This window comes from Cheilinus undulatus, linkage group 12 (assembly GCF_018320785.1).
Source record: "Cheilinus undulatus linkage group 12, ASM1832078v1, whole genome shotgun sequence".
Classification (NCBI taxonomy): Eukaryota; Metazoa; Chordata; class Actinopteri; order Labriformes; family Labridae; genus Cheilinus; species Cheilinus undulatus.
The window spans coordinates 40,210,373-40,232,047 of NC_054876.1; the positions used below are offsets into that span (position 1 = coordinate 40,210,373).

A 21,675-nucleotide genomic window follows, 5' to 3' on the forward strand; every position below is an offset into this window, starting at 1 on the left:
ATATGTCCCCGTTAATATAGAACACTTAGTGTGACTGTGAACCATGTGCTTTTATTGACATAAGCACAGTCTCATTATTTAATAGCCATACCTCATACTCTGCTCCAATGTTTTTTGTTTTTTTTTTCCAGGGAGCAATTTGAAACGCACTGAAAACAGCTCCTCGACCCACTTTTGGATCACAAACCACCCATTGAGATCCACTGGTGTAGCCAACAGAGGTTGAAAAAGTACAAGAGTATTCTAAAAGCAGAAGTTTAAGTACAGTTACACTGGTTAAAACTTAAATAAGTAGAAGTAAAATGATTAATTTCAGAATGTACTCAAAAGTGTTAAAGCACCCCCAAAAAACTACTCAATTACAGTAATTTGAGTAAATGTAATTAGTTGCTTTCCACCTCTGCTGTTCTCATTGTTTACTATCAGTGGAGACAGTTGGTAAATCAAACTTTTGCTGAAACCAGTCAGGAAAACAGCAAAAACATCTCTTCCACCAAGAAAAGCTTTCAATTAGGTTATCTGCTCTTCTTTTAATAGAGAAATGTCTAGTTCTGAGAAGACTGCCGCTATTACTACATCCATGCAACCATGCCCATTCTTACTGCCTCTTTCCTCTCAAATCATGCTGACCCGGAGGAAATATTTCAGCTTGAAGATTCACAAGATAGATCCTCCTGATGACAGACATCGCATCCATCAGTTCTGCGTGTAACTTTAAAGTCACCTGGCATACATTTCTATGCGGCAGCTTTGTTTGGAATCACACTGCACATAATGGGTACTGAGCAGCTTTGATATGAACACTTTCAGTTCTTCTGAAACAAGTCGGACCCCTACCAGGTACAACCTCAGGCAGAAGGTGTTTCCTGCTGTCTCAGCAGAGTTGTGATGGTTTTATCATCTCTTTAATAACATTTAAAATCCTTCAATTTCAATCAAAGTCACATAGGGAAAGTCTCAGAAAGGAGAATTCAAGAAGGAAACCAATAAAGGAAGCAAAATGTGTTTTAAAATTCATTGTTTTCTATTTAAACTTTCGCTTTTCTTGCCATCCTCCTACCGTCACAATGTTTTCAGATGTTTTCCTTGATCATAAAAAAAGAAATGTGAAGTTGAGAAATAAAACTTGGAACATGAATGAATGGTTCTTCACTGTATTTTTGCAGCTTTTAAAATTAAAAAAGGTTTCTGTCAGACATTAAGAACAAAGCAAAGATACAGTAGAGGTTGTTTAAGAAATGGAGGGTATTGCTCAAATTGTGTTATGTTCCTTTTTTATCCCAGTTATGTGCAAGTTTTTTTCCATGAATTTCCTTCAGTGTCTTTGTCACAAGGTGAAATAAGCAGGTGGAAAATGTCACAGAAAGTAGAAATAGCAGAGGCCACACAGGAAAAAAAGCAAGTGGAACAAGGAAGCGGTTATTAACCGTTTTGAGAACAGAAGGAAGAAGAGAGATGCATCCAATCCTTTTAAATATACCTGGAAATAGAAGTCGCAGATGAAAAGTGCTTTAGAGGACGACAAACCTTTTTGGTTGAGCTAATACAGACAGTCGTATCTACAGTAGAAACAAGACACACACAGGCTTCCTCTCCTCTGTCCAGAGTCACACATTTAGTTATTTACATTTTTTTAGTAGTGTTCTTCTTCATTATTCTTTCCATGTTCAAAGACTCTTAATGTACACAAAAGGCTCCTCATGCCGTGTCCGTTCTCGTGCCTCCAAACTCTTCCTTGGTGGTTATGGGGGAGGACGAGGAGGAGGAAAGGTCAGATCAATAATGTTACTGGGCCAGTGATAAGAGAGAGAGAAAGAGGGGAATGAAACTGAAGGCAGTCTTCACTTAGTGGTATCATGTCTCTGGAAGTTGGTTGATGTCAGTCAAGTTGGTGTCGTTGAGGATGACTTTGATTCGATCCAAGGAGTCTGCCTGTCGTATTCGCTCCAACTGTACCTGCAGGAATAGACAAAAATAACTTAGCATGAACAGTTCTGGTTTTGGTAGAAAAAAAGAGCTAATAAAAAGACATTAAAGGCCTTGTTAACACGCCTGCAGATATACAGATGCATCTTTTTCCTGTGATTTACTTACACTTTCATAAATTCTGCATTCATTTCATACAAAATAAGTTTCCTATCTTTATTTCAATAATGATGATTGCAGCTAACCGCTCACAAAAAAAATAATTATCTCAAAATATTAGAATGTGATGGAAAAGTATAACTTGCAAAGGTTCCCTGAGCCTTCATTCTCTCACTCTGGTTCAGTACACACAACTGCAACCATGGAGATTTCTGACTTGACTCTTGTCCAGAAGACACAAGCAGCAGGGATTAGCTAAGCCCTTAGAGGACTGTCAAACAAAGAAGATTCAAGAACTTAAGGGAGCTTCCCAAAGAGTGGACTGAGGCTGGAGTCAGTGGATCAAGAGCCACCACATAAACAGGACCAGGAAATGGACTATAAGTACGGTGTTCTGAGTCGAGCCAGTCCTGAACCACAGACAACATCATAAGCATCTCACCTGGGCTAAGGTGAAAAAGAACTGGGCTGTTGCTCAGTAGTCCAAAGTCCTGTTTTCAAATTAAACTAAATGTATCATTTCATTTCAATATCAGGGTCCCAGAGTCTGGAGGAAAATCGAAGAGGCACAGAATCCAAAGTTCTTGAAGTCCAGTGTTTACAGTTTCCACAGTCAGTGATGGTTCAGGGTGCCATCTGCTGCTGCTGGTCCACTGGTCTTTATCAAGTCCAGAATCCATGCTGTTAGCGATGTACCAGGAGATTTTACAGCACTTTAAGCTTCCATCTGCTGAGAGGCTTTCTGGAGATATTGATTTCCTTTCAAGCAGGACTTGGCACCTGCCCATAGGGAAGCCAAAACTACAAGAAACTGGTTTTGCTGGCCATGGTATTACTGTGTTTGACTGGCCAGCTGGAGGCTACTATCAGAGCAACCTGGGCTCTATAACACATTAGCAGTGCCACGAACTGATCGCTCCATCACATGTGACATATTTCATTTTGTATGGGATTTATGAATGGAGGTTTCACTCTTTGAATAAAACCTCAGGAAAAAAATGAACTTTTTCATGATATTCATATTTTTTAGATGCACCTGTATGTCCCTGTTAATGTATTATGTAAACAGGATATCTCTTTGGGCCACTTTTACATGTGAATCCATTAAAGTGAAAGACAAAGTCTGATACAGACCACAGACGTGCAAACAAGCAAAACAAATAAATAAATAAATAAATAAATAAAAAAAAGAATCCAAACTGAGCATTAAGCCTAGCTGTGTGAATGCAGCCTTAGACTTTGTCCAATTCTTTGTACAGCCTATGCTGAAAATTCAGCTGCAACCTAACTGTAGCTCTCAAGTAATGAGTTGGAGAAAAAAATCCACCCTTACCTGAAGAGTCTGAGAGAGTTTGACAAAGTCCTTCTGAACCTGCTCGCTGACGTCCAGCTCAGTCTGCAGCCGCTGAGCTTTGTCTCGCTCATCAAACACCTGACTCTCTAGTGCACTCTGCAGTTAACATAGACACATAAAAAAACATATTTAATTTTGAAAGTTGAAATGAGATAGTACATTTTTCTTCAACACCACAGTAAAGAATGATAAATACTGAACAGATGAACATTTGCTGAAAGTTCAAGATTCCGTACACTGTTTCAGTCTGAATTACAGTTTCAGTGTCTTTGGTAAAGACTGTCTAAATCTTATAAATCATTCTTGTTATGCAAATGTGCAAACAACCTTGTGCTTAAGTTAATCCAACATGCTGTCTTATTTATCCACAGTGAGTTAGCACGTGTCAACATTAGTTCATGTAGTTCTTCTCAACCTTCTATACAGTCCAGTTCAAGCTACTTTTTTGGCAATGCAAATGCAAAATTAAACAAAATAATTAAAAGGAAAATGTATAAATCATTTATTATGTAATAGTACTTATCTAAACATACAAGCATATAAACATGTAAAGATGGGTACAGTCTCAAAATTAAATTGATTAAAATTACATTACATCTAATAACGTAATTCTTTAAACTAACGCCTACAAGCCCATTTCTGATTGTGGAAAATGTATCACTTTAGAAAAGAATAATAATATTCTTTTGGCTTCCTGTCACATCCTGAGTGCTTTGTGTTTTGCAGCGCCTCATTCAACCATAATATTTTACCACAATAAACACATCAGTTCAGCTTCACTGCCTGCCATCATCAATTTAAAATTAATGCATTCAGGGTCAGATTTCTTCCAACACATGACTGAGATTTTACTGGCACGGGTTGTCTCCCACATTACTCATCTGTTCTAAAAATTATCTATTTTCTGTCACCCTGAAGTCAAATGTAGCAAGCTACCAGCAGCAAAAACCATGTATATCTCCATGTAATGAAGCGTAGTGACTGGTCTGGTAATAATTTAAATATACCAAGTAAATGCTGAACTTTGAAAACACCTAGTGACAAAATGCCTCACTAACGTAAACAAACAAAGTCATTAGAGTGAGAATAAACATGAGAAGGAGTTCTACAGAGCATTCAGAAAGTATTCATAACCTATTCACATTTTTCAGTTTTGTTATGTTGCTAAAGTCAAAATAAATCTTTTTTTCTCATTAATCTACACTCAATAACCCATCATAACAAAGTGAAAATGGAATTTTAGACATCTCTGCAAAATTAGAAAAAATAAAAAACTGAAATATCACAGTGACATTATTATTCAGACACTTTAAAACAACACTTGAAATTTAGCTCAGGTTCCTTAAAGTTCTCTGAATTGCTGCTCAGATGTTTCTACATCTTGACTGGATTCCAGATGCAGTAAATTAAACTAAATGATGATGTGGAAAGGCACAGACCTCCGCCCATCACTATCCCAATCCAGCACCGAAATACTGGTCCACTCACTTGTCACATCCCACCTGACTACTGCAACACCCTCCTCACTGGACTCCCCACCAAACTCATCAAGACTGCAAATCATTCAGAACTCAGCCGCCCGGATCATCACCCGCACCAGATCATCTGACCACATCACCCCTGTTCTCATCCAACTTCACTGGCTCCCTGTACAATACCGCATCCACTATAAAAACCTTCTCCTCACCTATAAAGCTCTCCACAACCTAGCCCCCACTTACCTCTGCGACCTCCTTCATGAATACACTCCCTCCCTCACCCTCCGCTCAACCTCTGCTGGACTGCTAAGCATCCCCACGTCACGCCTCAGTACCATGGGTGCCCGAGCCTTCAGCTGCTCAGCACCCAGACTCCCTCTTCCCAAACATCAGACAGTCAGACTCCATCACTTCATGCAAATCCCAACTCAAAACCCACCTGTTCAAACTGGCATATTCCCTTTAACTGGACACTGTGCACTTCACTTGATTATGTTGATGTTCTGTTTTAATGATGTTTTATTATGCTTTTACTTTATGTAAGGTGACCTTGGGTGACTTGAAAGGCACCTCCAAATAAAATGTATTATTATTATTATTATTATCATAGTAGGCTTCACAGCTGACAATGCACATCAGAGCAAAAACCAAGCCATGAGGTCAAAGAGCTGCACTTAAAGTTCCCAAGAGCACAGACGCCTCCATAATTCTCAAATAGAAGAAGTTTGGCACAACCAGGACTCCTTCAAGAGCTCATCACCTTGAAAAACAGGAACTGGGGAGGAAGGGCCATTGTAAGAGAGGTGACCAAGAACCTGATGGTCACTTTGAAAAAAATCCAGACATCCTATGTGGAGATGGAACAAAGTTCCAGAAGGACAAACATCACTGCAGCCCTCTGCTGATCTGGGCTTATGGTAGAGTGGTTAGATGGAAGCCTCTCCTCAATGTAAAACACCTGAAATCCCACTTGGAGATCGCAAAAAGCAACAAATGAAAGCAAAGTTTGGCTCCACTGATGGTGAATAGTCATGCAATGACATAACATTGCCTGCCTTAAGCTTGCATCATGTGGTTTCCTCCTTAACAGCATCACCGATTTACAATGTTTTATTGCTCTGATTTGACAATAATAATAATAAGAATGTGTCAGACAGAACATTCATCCAATCACCCCAAGATTTTTTTCAAGGGTTCTGCCCTTCCTGAATACCATCTATGGACTGGTGCCCTGGTGGATGTGAAATACATCCCATACCATGGATACAGGGAAAATTAAATCTGCAGATAATTATTTTTTTGTTTACAGTTTTGTGAGGCAGGCCTACAAACAGTGTTTTTTACTGACCTTTGCAGCAGTGAGCTCTTTGAGCTGCTGCTCCAGGCTGCTCTTCAGGCCCTGGACTCTCTCCAGTGTTTCAGTTTTCTCTGTTAGGCTGCTCTGCAACTACAAAACAAAAACAGATACAAGGTTAATGCGAATACATGTTGAGGTGATTGTGGATCAGTGGTTAGTTCTGCAACCAGAGGGTCGTGGGTTTGATCCCCAGCTCTTGCAGTTACATGTATATGCATCTTTGGGAAAGACTTTTAATCCAAGCTTGCTCCCACTGCTGTTTCAGTGGTGTGTGAATGTGTACGGATGTGTACAAATGGGATTATCTGCAAGCCACTCTACATCAGTGTGTGAATGTAGAGTGAATGGGTAAGTGTGACCTGTGGTGTAATGAGTGCTTTGAGTAATCAGAGGACTAGTAAAAGTGCCGTCTATGTACAGCATCCAAAAAAGTGTTAAAAAAAAAAAAAAAAAAAAAAACCTATCCCATTAAGAGCCTAAAGTGAAGGGTTGTTTTACTGCCGCTCAAATATAGATTTGTTTTATTATTCTGCAGACAGCAAGATGATGACACCTATTGTGACACACATTTTATTTAAGTTTTAACATCAAACAGCACATCAGAGAGTGATATAGCTATTTAAAACATGTTCAAACTTATTCATAAATCCTGAAAAATGCTGAAACCGATTGAAAGATATGAAAGCCCTAAGAGTTCCACCAATCAGAACACATGAGAAAGAAATGTCAGTAAATAAAATGACTGCTTTTTGCCAAGGTAAAAGCTAATTTACTAGGAAACAAGGAAAGTGTTAGGGTGGATTGATCTGTTGAAATCTCAATGTCAAAGAAAGTTTATATAATAAAAGTAAGAGGAGAAACTTTAGCCACAGGGCTAGAAATAATAAAGACACACCACTGACACAAGGTGCAGCTGATATCTGTTGATGTATTTTTAATGTTTCTAGTCCTTTGAATTAAAGGCTTTTATAATCCTCAACCCATCTGAGTGCCTGGACTGGGATCATTTACATAGATGTTTTTTGGTCTGAAGTTCTCCCATCTTTTTTGAAGTATTCCAGTTTGAAGGATACTATAGGTGCTTGTGCTAGCCCTTTCTTTTATGTTATGTTTGAATGACATTCAAGCCACTGAGGGGCAGTAAATGAAGCACAAACACATAATTTGAATTATTGTAGTCATATTATAATCTAGTCATGTTTTTATGTTGATAAAGTTGTCAATGAGCATAAACATTGACTTGAAATAGTGGTTTTATTCCATCTCAGTAAATTATTCATATGCTTGTGTCAGCTTCACTTAAGTTTTCCACTACCACAAGAAAATATCTTGTTCTTAAGTTGCTTGGCTCTCCACTGTGTTCACCTACTTGTTTCCAGTTTTGTTTACCTGTATCTAAAATGCAAAAATAAAGCTCTTTGTTTATATTTTCAACTATAAAAACTATGCTCTGTAACTTATCTACAAAGATTTGTTTATGACATATCTAGTCACACAGAGTACATATAAATATTCACTTTGAACCAAAAGAAGAGAGTGTACATGTTAGACAGCTCTATAAGCCTCCCTCAGTGAGGTGGAACACTGTATGATATCAAAGAGAAGTTACCTGCTCCTTCTCTGCTTTTATTCGCTCCAGCTCCGTCTTCAAACTGGAGAAAGAAGCTGTGGGAGAAAGATTTCATTAGAGGATCGTAGTGTACAGTGCTTAACTAAATCTCAGAGCCCAAATATTCTCTCTAGAGTTATTATTTGGTCTGTTCAAAGGTTGCTTGGCATTTCCTGAATAATAAAATAAGCTGCCATGTGTGCAAGATGGGTGAAACCAGACAGGAGATCAGCACAACAGACCCTGAAAGTACTTACTATAGCACTTACACAAGTCAAACAATCTGAGTTTTGGAGATCCAATGAGGAGATGGTATGAATTGCTTTGTGGGAGTGTGCCTTAAATTTGGCAACTTTGGCCATTGTATTGGTGAAATTTTGACAATGTGCAGGAGTCTGCCTGCATTGTTTGGTTATTAGAAGAAGGCCCAATATTCGGTAGAAATACTTCTTTTATGCAATAGTATCAAAAGGTATCAATGATGTTTGATTTTTAGTATTATTATATTTCAGTTAAAATTTTAGTGTTGGGGCACAGATGGCATAGTGGTTAGGTTGCGCCGCAGTACGCAGATGGCCCAGGTTCAAGTCGGGCCTGCGGCTCCTTTCCTGCATGTCTCTCCCTTACTCTCTTCTCGTCATTTCTGTCTCTATCCACTGTCCCCCTCTTTGAATAAAGGCATGAAAAGCCAAAAAAATATATCTTAAAAAAATCTGATATAATGAAACCCCTTGTATGTATACACACATTATCAATACAAATAAATTAAATTCAATCAAATCCACTTTTCATTAATTGTATTATAGATATATTAATAATAATGGCTACAATAATGATTTTTGCACACTTACCATTGTGCAAACTGTCCAAAATGTTTAATACTTCAGTTCTTTTAAATACCATGTTTTAAAGGGATATCATTATTTGAAATAAACCAAAGACAGTTGGCAACATATTACTCAGGAAGCCCGATATTATTGGTATCATATCAGTATCTGCAGAAATTAGCTTATAAAGTGACTTATCGTATCAGCAGATATGAAACTGTCTGCCTTTAGACCTTTTTTTGCACATAAGAAAACATAAAGAAATGAGCTGTGCTGAATTTTGAACGAGAAAAACCTTGTGCAAATTTTGTAGACTTTTAATTGAGACTATAAAGACAAGTTTCAAGAACTAAACTGCACCTAAGAGTTTTCATATTTGTGTTCTATGTGGCTGAAAATCTATTTCAATTGAGCATACCTCTTACAGGAATTTAATCATGCGTGAGTACACACATTCTGTTGGTCAAACAGATGTATAACATTTGTTATACATGGATGTATAACATTTGAAATTCCAGTGAAACATGTTATGACTAGTCAGTGCAGCAGGACAACATTTAGTGAGGTGAATAATCTATTAATGCACATCTGAGCCATTCTTAGACAGTTAAAAACATGTGGGGGAAAGCAGTACAATGTAAGCTAACTCCTGTTATTAGTCTGACAGCTACACCATAAACAAACACACACACAAGCAGTTGAAGTTTGCTCACTCAAAACGTTTGTCATACCTTCCAAGATGTCTGAATGAACGTGATGGAGAAGAAACAAAAGAAGAACCAGAGGAGAGTGAAAAGACTGTCCAGAAAATCAAAGACTTAAGTATGGAGGATATCCACTGATTCTTGGAAAGTCTGGAAAGTCTTTCTGCTGAATTTTCACTAAAAAGATTGGTTAAATGTCTACTATATGGGTGATCATTGTTAGGTTAAAGATTTCACTGAGTAATTTGATACTCACCAATCTCCTCCTTACAGCCCTCGATCTCCAGCTGCAGCGTGTCCTCCAGGTTCTCCTTCAGACACTGCTCCGCCTGAATCTGCTCCTTCAGAAACAGAATCTCTGCTTTCAGCTTCTCCTCCATGTGATCTGCAGACGTCCGTAACGAAACCAGGTCCTCACGTAGCCTTACCACCACATTTTGTAGCTCCTGAGGAAGTATAAGAACACATTACAGGCATGAGTGTGCGCAATTACCATCATTATGCAGGTGAGATAACAGAAATGAAAGGGGTTGACTAGATAAGTTTGTTATTTCATGCTACACTGACATGATATGCCTATTGGTAACAAGCATTTGTAAATTGTATCATGTTAATTATTTTTGCTTTGGTTGCCTCTGTATCTTAATTTGATATTTAATGATGTTGAAAACAAATAAAAAATAGACAAAGAGCAAAAGAGCAAAAGAAGGGCATGCCTTTTATTCTTCAAATGTCTGGTAAAACAATTAGCAGGAAAATATGGCCCTGTTTACAACTTGCAACCATTCTTGGTAATCAGATAACAAGTGGACAGTCTCAATGTAAATTGTGAGTCTGATCTTGGGAATTTTGAGCAGGCGAGTGTCTAAGGACCTGAGGTTCTTAGGCAGAGAGTACTGAGAAGGAAGATCTTGTACTTGATGCTGGGAGCCAGTGGAGGTGGAAGAGGGTAGGGGTGATGGGATGCCAGGGCCTGGTACAGGTGAGAACTCTGGCACTGCAAACATTTTTTGGCATACTGGGGACTGTCCCAGGCTTTGCTGGGTAGCTCAGACAGGACTCCATTGCAGTTTCCAGAGGTCTCCAAACTTCCTGAGCAGCATTTTGGGGGCCCCAACCACAAGCTCTACTTTGTTGTTGTTCAGTTTGACTTTGATGGTTGACATCGAGGCTTTGGCTTCATGCAGACACTTAACCAGGGGGTAAGTGAGGGGGTGTGACTGGATGGTTTGGTTTGAAAAAGCTGCCTGTTACCAGCTCAGGAATGGAAACTGAGACCATGTTTGTGGACGACCTGACCAAGGGGGAGCATATACAATAGATGATGAAGAGAAGCAGTCCAAGGACAGAGCCTTGAGGCACGCCATGGTTTAATTGGGACAAATCTTACTGGGACAAACTCAAAGTGTCCTGAGGACAGGTTAAGATCCAATAGACCAGACCAGATGTAGGATGCCTTAGCCCTGTGGTTCTCAATTTGTGTGGTGTGGCACACTGGTGTGCCATGGGAAGTTCTACAACCATACATTATGACTACAACTGTACAAATACTTAAGTTACTGCAGCATGGGTTAAAAAGGCTATTTTGTATAAATATGGTTATGATGTGCTTTGAGATTTTGGCTTGATCTTAAGTTTGCCTCGGGCAAAAAATGTTAAAACCACAGCCTTAGTCCACATTAGTTTAATAGGTGCTCACATGTCCTGGGCCACATAAAAGAAGCCCACTCTTCCTGCGTCCCTGCAATAATCAGGTCTAGTAAGTAACAGACCACCCTCCACTTAAGAATGAATTATTTTAATATTTCTCAGCCATGAAAATCCCTCCCTTCCCATGTCATTCCATTTAAGGACAACATTTCTGAATTAGAGCCACGTGTACAAGAAAATACATACAGATAGAACCTTAATCATAGTCCATTGTCATTTAATGTTTTCTAAAGCCTAATAAATGTGAATGTGTATATTTTCATTTGAAACAGGGGTGTGAGATGTAACCACAAGTGTCAGCACAGATGCATTTGCAAGTTGATGCAAAGTGTGAATGTTTGGTACTTTGTTATGTCCAGTTGTGATGTAATTAAACAGAGGGGATGCTACCACCAGGTGATGCTGTATGCCAAGAAATTCATCTCTAAATGCATGTAAATATGCAAACAAACCAATTTTAATCTATCTTTTCGGTACCAGCATTTAGAATTGAGAAACTGCTGCAGTAAAATTAACTTTTACCTTATCTTTGATGTCTCAAGACCTCAAAGCTTTTCACATTCTTAACATCAACACAAGGCTTCTATGATTTAATGTGACAAGTATTTAGCTCACTTCACTTAACCTTACACAGTCCAAACAAAACATTACTAAAAAGTGTTTTATTAAAACATGACTTTTCAAGCCAACTTCAGCCTCGTAAATCAAAATGAAGCTCTTATATTCATTTTAAAAAGGACAGCCTGGGGGAATGCAACTATTTGTAAGATCCTGTCTCAGTGAATTAGGGCTGTGTACTGTTTTGAATCCTCATCCAACCCTCAGAATCAAAGATGAATTGCTCAAGATGTCCCTACAGGATTGTATTTTTAGTTTTCATTGACATAAGAAACAGCAGGCAACTACCAAAACCATCAGTTAAATTGTTTTAGTTTTCTTTAGTTAAAAAAGTCATGTTGGTATCTGGGTGCAATAAATACACATAGAAATGTTATGTGAGCTTCCAGTTTTACCACCAACAAGTTTAAATGCCATTGGATCATCGGTGCTACTCCACCTCCACTACAGCAGGGCCCACACTGCCAGAGGACAGCACAGCTAACAGTAAGAGTGTAGGAGAAGATGTTTGTGTTTTAAGGAGGAGGGATCACAGTTGTAAAATAGATACTACTCCCACCTAGTCAGCAGCTTAAAAATGAGCAGTTCTGTCATTAATCATGGAAAATGAGCTTATGGAGTCACCAAAGAGCTACCACTAAGACATTAAGCTTCTGATCCTCACACTGCAGGGATAATTTCTCTGTAATACAGTTTCAGCTCCTCTGCTCTATGTTATGAACGGGGACACCATTTCTCATTATGTGACAGCTTTTTAATCGAGTCCATACTCGGTCAGCTGAGAGTGGCTGGCTGCTGGAAGACAAATGGAAAATCTCTGTATGATAAATTCAGAAATAAAAGCATGAAGGTCCATTTTTGACCTTGAGTCCAGTAAGAATGAACAATAATCTTAATTTAACTTTTTCCATGCTTATTTTTTCTCCTAAATCACTGTTTTTCTGCTTTGTCACCCCATTTTTATGTTCCTATCTGTCGCTGACATTGACAAAAACAGAGGAACAATGTGACAAGGCAATAGGAGTGTCCTAAAGAAAGATTTTCTCAGATTTCTGTAACAAAGGGGAAGCGTGACAGGACGATCTGTGGTGGTGAGGAAATAGAATATTTTGAACTGCTAAAGATGGTACCATAGAATAATATACTGCATCAGCATAGAACACTATACCATATCATACCAGGTCTCATATCAACTGAATCTTTCCAACTGTATCATATAATGTATCGTGTCATATTGTATCCATCATTTGTATCATATATTGTATTCTACCACATTGTATCATATGCTATCGCAAATTGTATTGTATTGTATCATATATAGTATCTATTGCATCTTTCTGATTGTATTATATATTTAGGGCCCTATCCGCGTTAACAGAATCACGGAATTGGCCAATAAAAACAGAATCTACTATTTAACACAGAAATCGGGGAAACTGAATGAATTTGACTGCAATGCTGAGTTTTTCAGCTGTGACTTCAGGCTCAACTTGAAACCTACTCATCCCTTGAAGGCTTCAAACTTGAGTTGACTCGAGATTTTACAAAGTCCTGTAGTCTATAAGATGTTACATTCGGGTATCAATTAGCTTAGTAATCTAAATAATTCCTCCTGCAGATACTGCTGTTCCCTTTGGTTGCTTAAAGAGCCAATACGTGTCTGCAATTACATACTGGTCTGATATGATGCAGACGGACAGAGAGCAAAGTATGGAGGGAGATGAGGAGAGAACCGTTACAGTCAAGAGTAGAGCAATGCAGCATCAAACTGCATGGACTGTTACATACTGATAGAATAAATAAACGTTTAGGTAACAGGTTTACTTTTAACCATTAAACTTTAATGTTACCTTCTTCTTTAGTCACTATCCCTCTATGTTTGTACACATGATAAACATCAGTTTGGACCCAGTGTGATTATGCACGTGGATGTGTGTTAAAATGTTTGAAATACTGACTGTTAGACTGGTTAGTTATTATACTGTTAGTACTGGCTAGTTATTTTATATCAGGGATATCCAAACTGCGGCTCCTGGGTCAACTGCAGCCCTTTTTCAATAAATTCAGGGTTATTCCTATTCAATTAGAGAACATTTTTTACTGACATAAACAGGGCACTCTTTGTTATGGTTTAGTGACTGTAAAGGTAAAAAAACAGAATTCCAAAAAATTAAACCGGAAAAAATGGAATTTGGATAAAAATAAAACAGATTTCATAGGGCCCTAGAGATTGTATCTATATGTATCATATTGTATCTATTGTATCATACATTGTATCATATCTCTGGTGTCATATCATATTGGATGATATCGTTTTGGGTCATATCGTGTTGAACCACTGTAGCCATACAGAAGAAAAAAAGTTTAAACTGACATTATGGTCAGAGCAGCCATAGATTTATCTTATTAATTGTTGCTGTTCTGCTTGTTCTTCTCTCCTCTCGCCCTTTCTTCTTCTCCCTCTGTCCACTCACAACCAACACAGCTCTGGCAGATGGCTGTTCAACATGAGCCCAGCTCTGCTCAAGGTAAAACCAAGATTTCCTGGTGACTGTAACTTTGCCAAATGTTGTTTACTATTGTGTTAACAGTGGATTTATGCTGGGTCTTTGTAAGTAAAATATCAAATAGTACGGTTGAGATCTGTCCTCTTTTTAAGTTGAGATGAAATTGGTTATGAACTGGGGCTATACATATAAAGACTAATTGTCAAGCCACCATGAGTTATGTTTTCTAAGTGGGTGCACATCCATATCTTATGTTCACTTTATTTTCTAAGTTAATGACTAATAGTTGGTTGTTTTTTCAAGGCCAAGACATTTTTTCATTATCATTTCATTGTCAGTATGTGCTAGACCAGACCACAACTTGCCATGCTGCTTTTGCACTCCCTAATGAGGCAAATTAAGTCTTTTTCAAGGTTTGTTGTCTGCTTTTGTAACTCTGGTAATACAGCTGGAAATTGCTTGTTATCTCTGGAAAATGTATAAAGGTAAGTCTGCTTAGAACTTCAGTCGAAATTTATGCTGCATGCTATTAAACTATAATAAAAACCTGCCACCCTGCTGTGAAATAAACTGTCTGCCCAACCACTGATACTACAGTTGATTGTGAGTTCACACACTTGCACAGTGTTGGGCATCTGAAAGTCCTCTTGTTGCTGCAGCTCCACATGCAGCCTGTGTTTCCCCTGCAGGCTCTCGTTGTCTCGCTGTAGTCGGCTTAGCTCATCTGCCACCTGCTCCCTCGACTTCACCAGCACCGCCTGAAACAAACAAAAAATAAAATAAACCACTCCATCTCCTCGTGTCAGTTTTTCTGTCATGCTGAGCCATCAGCACCTCACACATGGCGTGACAGGAGTGACTCATCGGGCAGAGTTTTCCTTTAAAGCCGTCTGATTCTCCCTGCGGAGCGATCATTCTGCCTACTGCAACATTGAAACTGAATTAATGGAAGTGTGAAGACCCATATTTCTTTAGATCAAAGCCAGAGGCAGCAGAAGGAATGGCTCACTGCTCTTTGTTGTTTGTGCAATGGCAGAGCTTGCAGCTGCACATTCATTATTGAAAGGTTTCTCTTCTTTCACTCCTTCCTCTTTTTCCCTCACAGTCTGGACATCGATCAGCTTTAAAAAAAAAAAAATGAGAGCATTAATAGTATTTTTCATCCAATTTGGCAACTTTTGCAGGCATACAAAGTGTATAAATATCTTATTTTCTATTGGGAAGATTGAGCAACCCCTGGACGAATTTAACTTCTTTTTACAAGAAGAAATCCTGCAGCCAAAAGCTCCATGATGTCAGCAAATCTTTGAGGTAGGGAGGGAGAGATGCATTACATAACAGTTTGTTTCATTTTCAAAAAACAGGGATCCCACACATCCAAGATTTTTCATAAGTTTTCCATCATATTTATCCATTTTACACAACTTAAATCATGCAGTGCTCTGCAATTTAAAATAAGAAATACAAGCATTATATTGTGGCAAACAAAAATATTATTTCAGCAGCACAGAAGTCAAAAATATATCAATAAAAACATTTATTTTTATTTCAACTATATTTTGAGTTACTGTATGGTTCTGGGAACACGAATGCAAACAATATTCTTTATGTTTTGTCAGAAGGTCAAATATGCTGAATTTTTCACTGTAATATCTTATAAAATTAAACTGCATATACTTATGTGACAGGCATTTTTACTGGTGTCCTAGATTAACTGAAAGATTTCCAATATTTTTCAAGGCCAGAGAAAACCTCAGTTTTTATTGTTATGGCATATGTCTGATGTGTTTCCACAAAGCGGTCTGCTTTGGATCAGTTCTGATTGGCACGGTTTGGTTCAGTAAACCCTGATCTTGCTTGCAATTCCACAGTCATTGTCCACCCAGCCCCATGCTAATGGGAATTCTAGCTCTTATTTGGTTCAGGGCAGTAACACAGGCTAGTCTTCGAGCTCCAAAACAGCCCTAATATCAGAAGATATTAACTTAAAAAGGGAATTATTATGATTATCGGTATCAGCAGATGTGAAAATTTGTGCTGACATTTACTTGCTTTATCAGCTGTAAATATTGACCATACAAACCAATAAGTTAGTGGAGGTTCAGGCTGGACAAATAGACCTATATCAGCTGAAGTCATTATCATTCCTTACACTGTACGCTGAATTTGTTCATTTATTCATCCTCAAACTTTAACTTTTGTTTTTCAAGGACTGATATTTTAGGTCTGAACTCCACTTGAATACCATTAACGATATCTGTATCTGCTAAAAATTATTTTGTTAATATCAGCATTTCAGATATTGGCAAAAATTCAATATTATGCACCCCTAATACTACAGATGCAGATCAATTAAGAAACTGCTTCTTTACAGTGTAAAAGTAGAATATTTTTGCTTTAACTACAACCTGAAACATTCAGACAATGAATTTATTACTGGATAGAAAAGACCAAAAAACTACTTATTTACTATCATAAACATGGCCATGCTTCTAAAATGTTCAATATTTCAACTGATTTTTGAGATTTTTAATCTCATGTATTAAATTTTGTGAATATTATTGGACTGAACTTAAAAAAAAAAAGATGCAACCTTGAAACTGCACTTAATGATGTAAACATGATACCGTAAAAACTGGAACTTATTTGTGTCAATAACAACTAATTATGTTTATGTAAGACAATCTTCAGCATTTAACAAAAACAATATCCAGCAGCCTTGGAGTCCTCCACATATTTATGCGTATTACTGATTTTTTAGTCCATTTGGTTGTTTTGGTTTATTTCTATCATCATTATTACTAGCACACTGCTAATCAAAACTATGGCATAATAGCATTAATACTGCCCATGAAAGTTTTTGCATACCATATACAAATAAAAAATATGTTGCACCAAAAATCAAAAAAATATCCAGCAGCCAAAGGCCTCACACTGCACACACAGAACGGACTAGCGGTGTGGAATAAATGTGGCGTTATGACCACAGAGGCAGAGAAAGAGAAATCTAAAACACGAACAGGCTGCAGTATCCCCGAGCTGTGATTCAGTTTGGCTCCTTGTCAGCCTGTTGTCAAAACAAAAATTAGCCGCCTTTTTCTTTTCAGAGGGCTAAAGTCCCGGCAGCCTCTGCAGACTCTGACATAAGAAGGAAACCAGGGATTCAAACACAGCTGGTGAGACAGAACAGTACAAGGCTAAAGAAAGGAACTGCTGCTCACCATCTGTTCCTGTGTGCTCCTCTTTGCTTCACTGAAGGCCTGTTGTAGTGTGCTGAGCAGCGTTTCTGACTCCTGGACTCTTTGTAAGAGGGCAGACACCTACAGCACAGAAATGATCATCGCTAAGAGATTGCCTTTAAAAGATCTTTAGGGCCATCGAGTGCTAAATAATTTCACTTTTAATGCTTTAAAGCTCTAAATTCAACCACTGAGCTCAAACCTTTGTAGTAGTTTCCTCATTTCCTGCTTTGACTGAGTCTTCCAAATTCTGTTTCTCCGTCATCGTCCTCTCCAGCTGGTCGTTGGCCTGACGTAACATCACCTGCAGCTTCTTCACCTGTTGGACAAAAAGATGGACAGGACCTTCAGACAAATGTTTTCCAACACATTACCTCAGAAAAAACAGCTTTGGTTTGACATTTGAAAACACTCGGTAGGTCAAACGTTGCTTGAGTACCACACAAAAGAAACAAACCTGATCTCTTGTGTCAGCCTCTTGTCCTTGAATGACCTGCAGCTGCTTCTCGTAGTTTGTGCACATATCACATCTCCGGCCGAGCTTCCTGCCTGCGTTTTTAACCTGGTGATGGATCAACAAGGAAACAGTAAAAAAAATTAGGAATAATAAATGGACCAGAGCTGTCAATGGAACAAAACAAACCCATAAAACCAAATATGCATAAATATTTGGATTTAAGATGCATCTCTGGCAAATGAAGATCTTTTTAAAATACTTAAATGGCATCATTTTGTTTTGGTTTATTGCATACAAACTTTAAAAATCAACGGTTCAATAAAATGATAATCGCTTAAAAAGATATCCTTTGCCAAACTGACTTGGGACAGTATTCAAGGAGGCTTCATCCTTTATGTGCAGGATATTTCTGGCAACATGGACAACATGAACAGCTTGTATAGCGCTGTTCTAGTAGTCTGACTAATCCAAGCATTTTGCCATTCACTCAATAATTTCACACACAGTGATTTTGGAAGCTTCAACTGTATGTGTCCACCAGTTTTAACCAGTCTAAATGATACAGACTCACACAGCACTGGCGCAGCAGTGGGAGCAAATTGAGGCATTATGAACATGTGAATTGAGATTTTTTTTGTTTTGCGCTTCCATGTAGTAACCATTTCTTTGAAATGACTCTTTTTGTATGCCTGCAAGCCCATAAAATTTTCATTTGGTGGGTTCTACACCTCATGGCTGGTAGATATTTGTACCAGACAGTCAAACTTAAAGAAAATACACTAAATTTATATCTTTAGTGCTGCTCGGTCTCCTGCTCCCCTCTTCACTACTGTCGGATCCAGGAAGAGAGACACCAACATGATAACAACATGCACACATAACTCTATGGCTGCAGCCCAAAGATCTTTCGTCTGACATGTTACTCTTCAGTGTAAACTGACAAAATTAAACTCAAAAAGCTTGTTATTTATAATGGATGAAAAGCTATCACTGGAGCAAGGGATTCACGATATTTTACAAACTAATTTTTGCCAATATTGATAATGAACCCAATATTTAAATGTAGTTTAAATCTAAAACTCCACTCCTTCAAACACAAAATCTAAAGGTCCAACTTAACAAATTTCAGTCCTTAAAACAAACTTTAAAGTTTGAGGAATGATGATAAACAAAGAGAGGACTTCAACTGGTGTAGATCTATTTGTTCTGCCTAAAACTCCACTAACTTCTTTGTTTGTCCAGCCAATACCTACAACTGATACAGGCAGATTTTTATAGCCATAATATTGGTTGTAAATATCTGCAGAAATGTTCATAACTCCCGATAACTCACTTTTTAAGCTAACATCAGCAAATACCCAAATATTATGGATAATACTCTGCATACCTTCATGGAGTTATAAAAAATGTTATCCCTAAGGAGAATTTCAGAAAAATTAAAACAGCAATAAGCGTGTATATGCATCATGCAGATCTGCTAATATCAGCTTGTTTTGTTTCCTCTCTTGTAATGTTATCCTACGACCTGATGTCAACTTGTCCATCCAAACTCAGTAACAGCGCTCTAAAAACTGAGGATATAGTTCTTATTCGCATACTCCTCATTAACCATTTTTCTAACACAACACGTGCAGCTGCAGTGCATGCATTCATTTCTAAACACATATATTGTATACTGCACATTAAATGACCAAGTTTTTACCTTAACCCATGATAATCCTATGAAATTCCCCTATAAAAACTTAGAAAGGGATGTTTTTGAAAACTCTTAGAGGCCAAAGGACACACAAACATCTGACTGCAGGACTAGGGGTCGAACCTTAACGACGAAATTTTGGGCATGTGAATTTTCACATAATGTGTAGAGTACAACACCTGTGCTTCAAAAAATGTATTAAACAGCAATTTTGACACACATTTCAGATAAAAGAAATATTGCACCTTCTGCGATTTGAAATTTGCTGAAAGACATATTCGGATTGAATCTAAATATTGATTAATTTCCCAGCCCTATTTGATAGTAATTTAGCTTTGGGCATTTAGTTTCCACTTAATCTAAATTATCCCTAAAAATTTAGAAAATCTGTTTGAGCTTTGGGCAACTTTTTGGTATACATACCCTTACCCTGTCAGGGACCTGATTTTGCTGTTATTGGATAATTTACCAATTTTATTTCAAACATCATGACCGTGATTGATTGCATGCTTTTAAGCCAAGTCCTTCAAATAATCACCCACATTAAAGAGTAACTAAACCTTCAGACCCCTGTTTTTAGATAAAAACATATGTATATGGACATTCAGTGATGCTGTTAATCATTTAGGGTCTAAACTTAGCAGCAAGTATTTAATTCTACATTTTGGACGAAAAGCGTCTGATAAATGACCTTGTTACATTGTAACATTGTACATTTTGTGTTAAAAATATGCACAGTGACTGCCCTCTGTAGGTCAAAACTGTATGCTACTAGTGATTTTTTTCTGAAAATTTTCTACCAGCTGATCTGTGCAAACTAACACATGTGGTACAATCTGTTGTCCCACTGGCCCAAACATTCACTGCCCACTTTTTCCCACGACTTTAAACTTCACTTGTAGCAGGCTGCAGCCAAAATTCATAGCTCCACTAATCAGGGACGTCCCTATGACTCTCTAGGATCGTGGGTAACGTAGTGTTGTCAAATTATATTGCAAATAAACTGTCTTTCTAAAAACAAGGTCAGAAAATATACCTGCTTTTGTCCTTTACATGACCAAATATAATCTTTCAGTAGCTTACGTTTTGTAGACAGAGGCAAGATCAACCAATCAGAGGAATTGCTTTGACACATGAAACTGTGTATTTACATGACTATACATCATTGTTTCACTCTTGTAGCTTGTGATAAGTTTACCATGAATAAAATAATGAAATCTTAAAAACAGCATGGACTAAACGATGCAGTGGCTGATAAGACACAGCAGGAAGGGGGAAGTGGGAGGGTCTTATTTCCCCCTCCCTCTCCCAGACCTGTCTTTCAAAAGCCATTGTTTTTAATTTCACTGTAGATGCACCTCTGCAGAAACTCCGGAGTTCAGTTACTCTTTAATAATCGGTTTGTCAATAAATGTGTCTGCAAGTCAGGCAGAGTGCAAAAGTCTACTTTAAAGTTTAAGTGGACTTATTCCCATTCCTCTTCTTTCTACCAGCTTTATGAAATAACTTTGCAAAGTATCTTTCTATTTCAAAGCACTCGTATGTCACTGAGACAAACACCTCTAACAAACCTTGTAAAATACCCCAAAAATTGCCATCATCACAAGTAAGATGCATTATTCTCCCTACTCTATTTACCTGCAGCATTTTTTCCTATTAAATGTAAAGCTTAAACACCGAATTATAGATCAGCAACAAAGCAAATAGTATTTAAATGTCAATTTTAGCAGTGGATTGACAAAACACAGTGCAGAAGATCATCCTAGTATTACACTGTTGCTCTTTAAACTACGACAAATAGACAGAAAAAGCTGCAGTTGTTCTTTCCCACTTCACAAAGCACTAACCTCAGGTCAGCCTATGAAAGATGCTGAACAATACCACAGAACTTTGGCTGAAAAACAGAGGATCAAATGATTCTGAACTATGGACATTTTTCTTTTTCCCACTTCATACTTGCATGGTAGATTATTGTTTGTCCATAGATACCATCAGACTCTAAGGAGTGTAGAGGCATAACTTAAAAAAATGTAA

At 37.9% G+C, this 21,675-nt stretch overlaps 1 protein-coding gene across 2 annotated transcripts in view; it reads right to left on the reverse strand.

Moving 5' to 3' along the window:
• Positions 1-1,003: 1,003 nt before the first annotated feature.
• Positions 1,004-21,675, reverse strand: part of rabep1 (rabaptin, RAB GTPase binding effector protein 1) — a 41,836-nt gene continuing 21,164 nt past the window's right edge. The window contains exons 10-19 of one of the 2 annotated variants that reach the window (XM_041801427.1): positions 17,946-18,050; positions 17,691-17,807; positions 17,471-17,569; positions 14,867-15,007; positions 9,671-9,860; positions 9,442-9,453; positions 7,884-7,939; positions 6,266-6,364; positions 3,419-3,535; positions 1,004-1,956 (exon numbers count right to left, since the gene is read on the reverse strand). In XM_041801427.1, coding sequence (XP_041657361.1) covers positions 1,855-1,956; positions 3,419-3,535; positions 6,266-6,364; positions 7,884-7,939; positions 9,442-9,453; positions 9,671-9,860; positions 14,867-15,007; positions 17,471-17,569; positions 17,691-17,807; positions 17,946-18,050 — 1,038 coding nt within the window. In that variant the 3' untranslated portion in view covers positions 1,004-1,854. The remainder of the gene's footprint in view (positions 1,957-3,418; positions 3,536-6,265; positions 6,365-7,883; positions 7,940-9,441; positions 9,454-9,670; positions 9,861-14,866; positions 15,008-17,470; positions 17,570-17,690; positions 17,808-17,945; positions 18,051-21,675) is intronic. The other variant, XM_041801428.1, reaches the window with a different exon arrangement.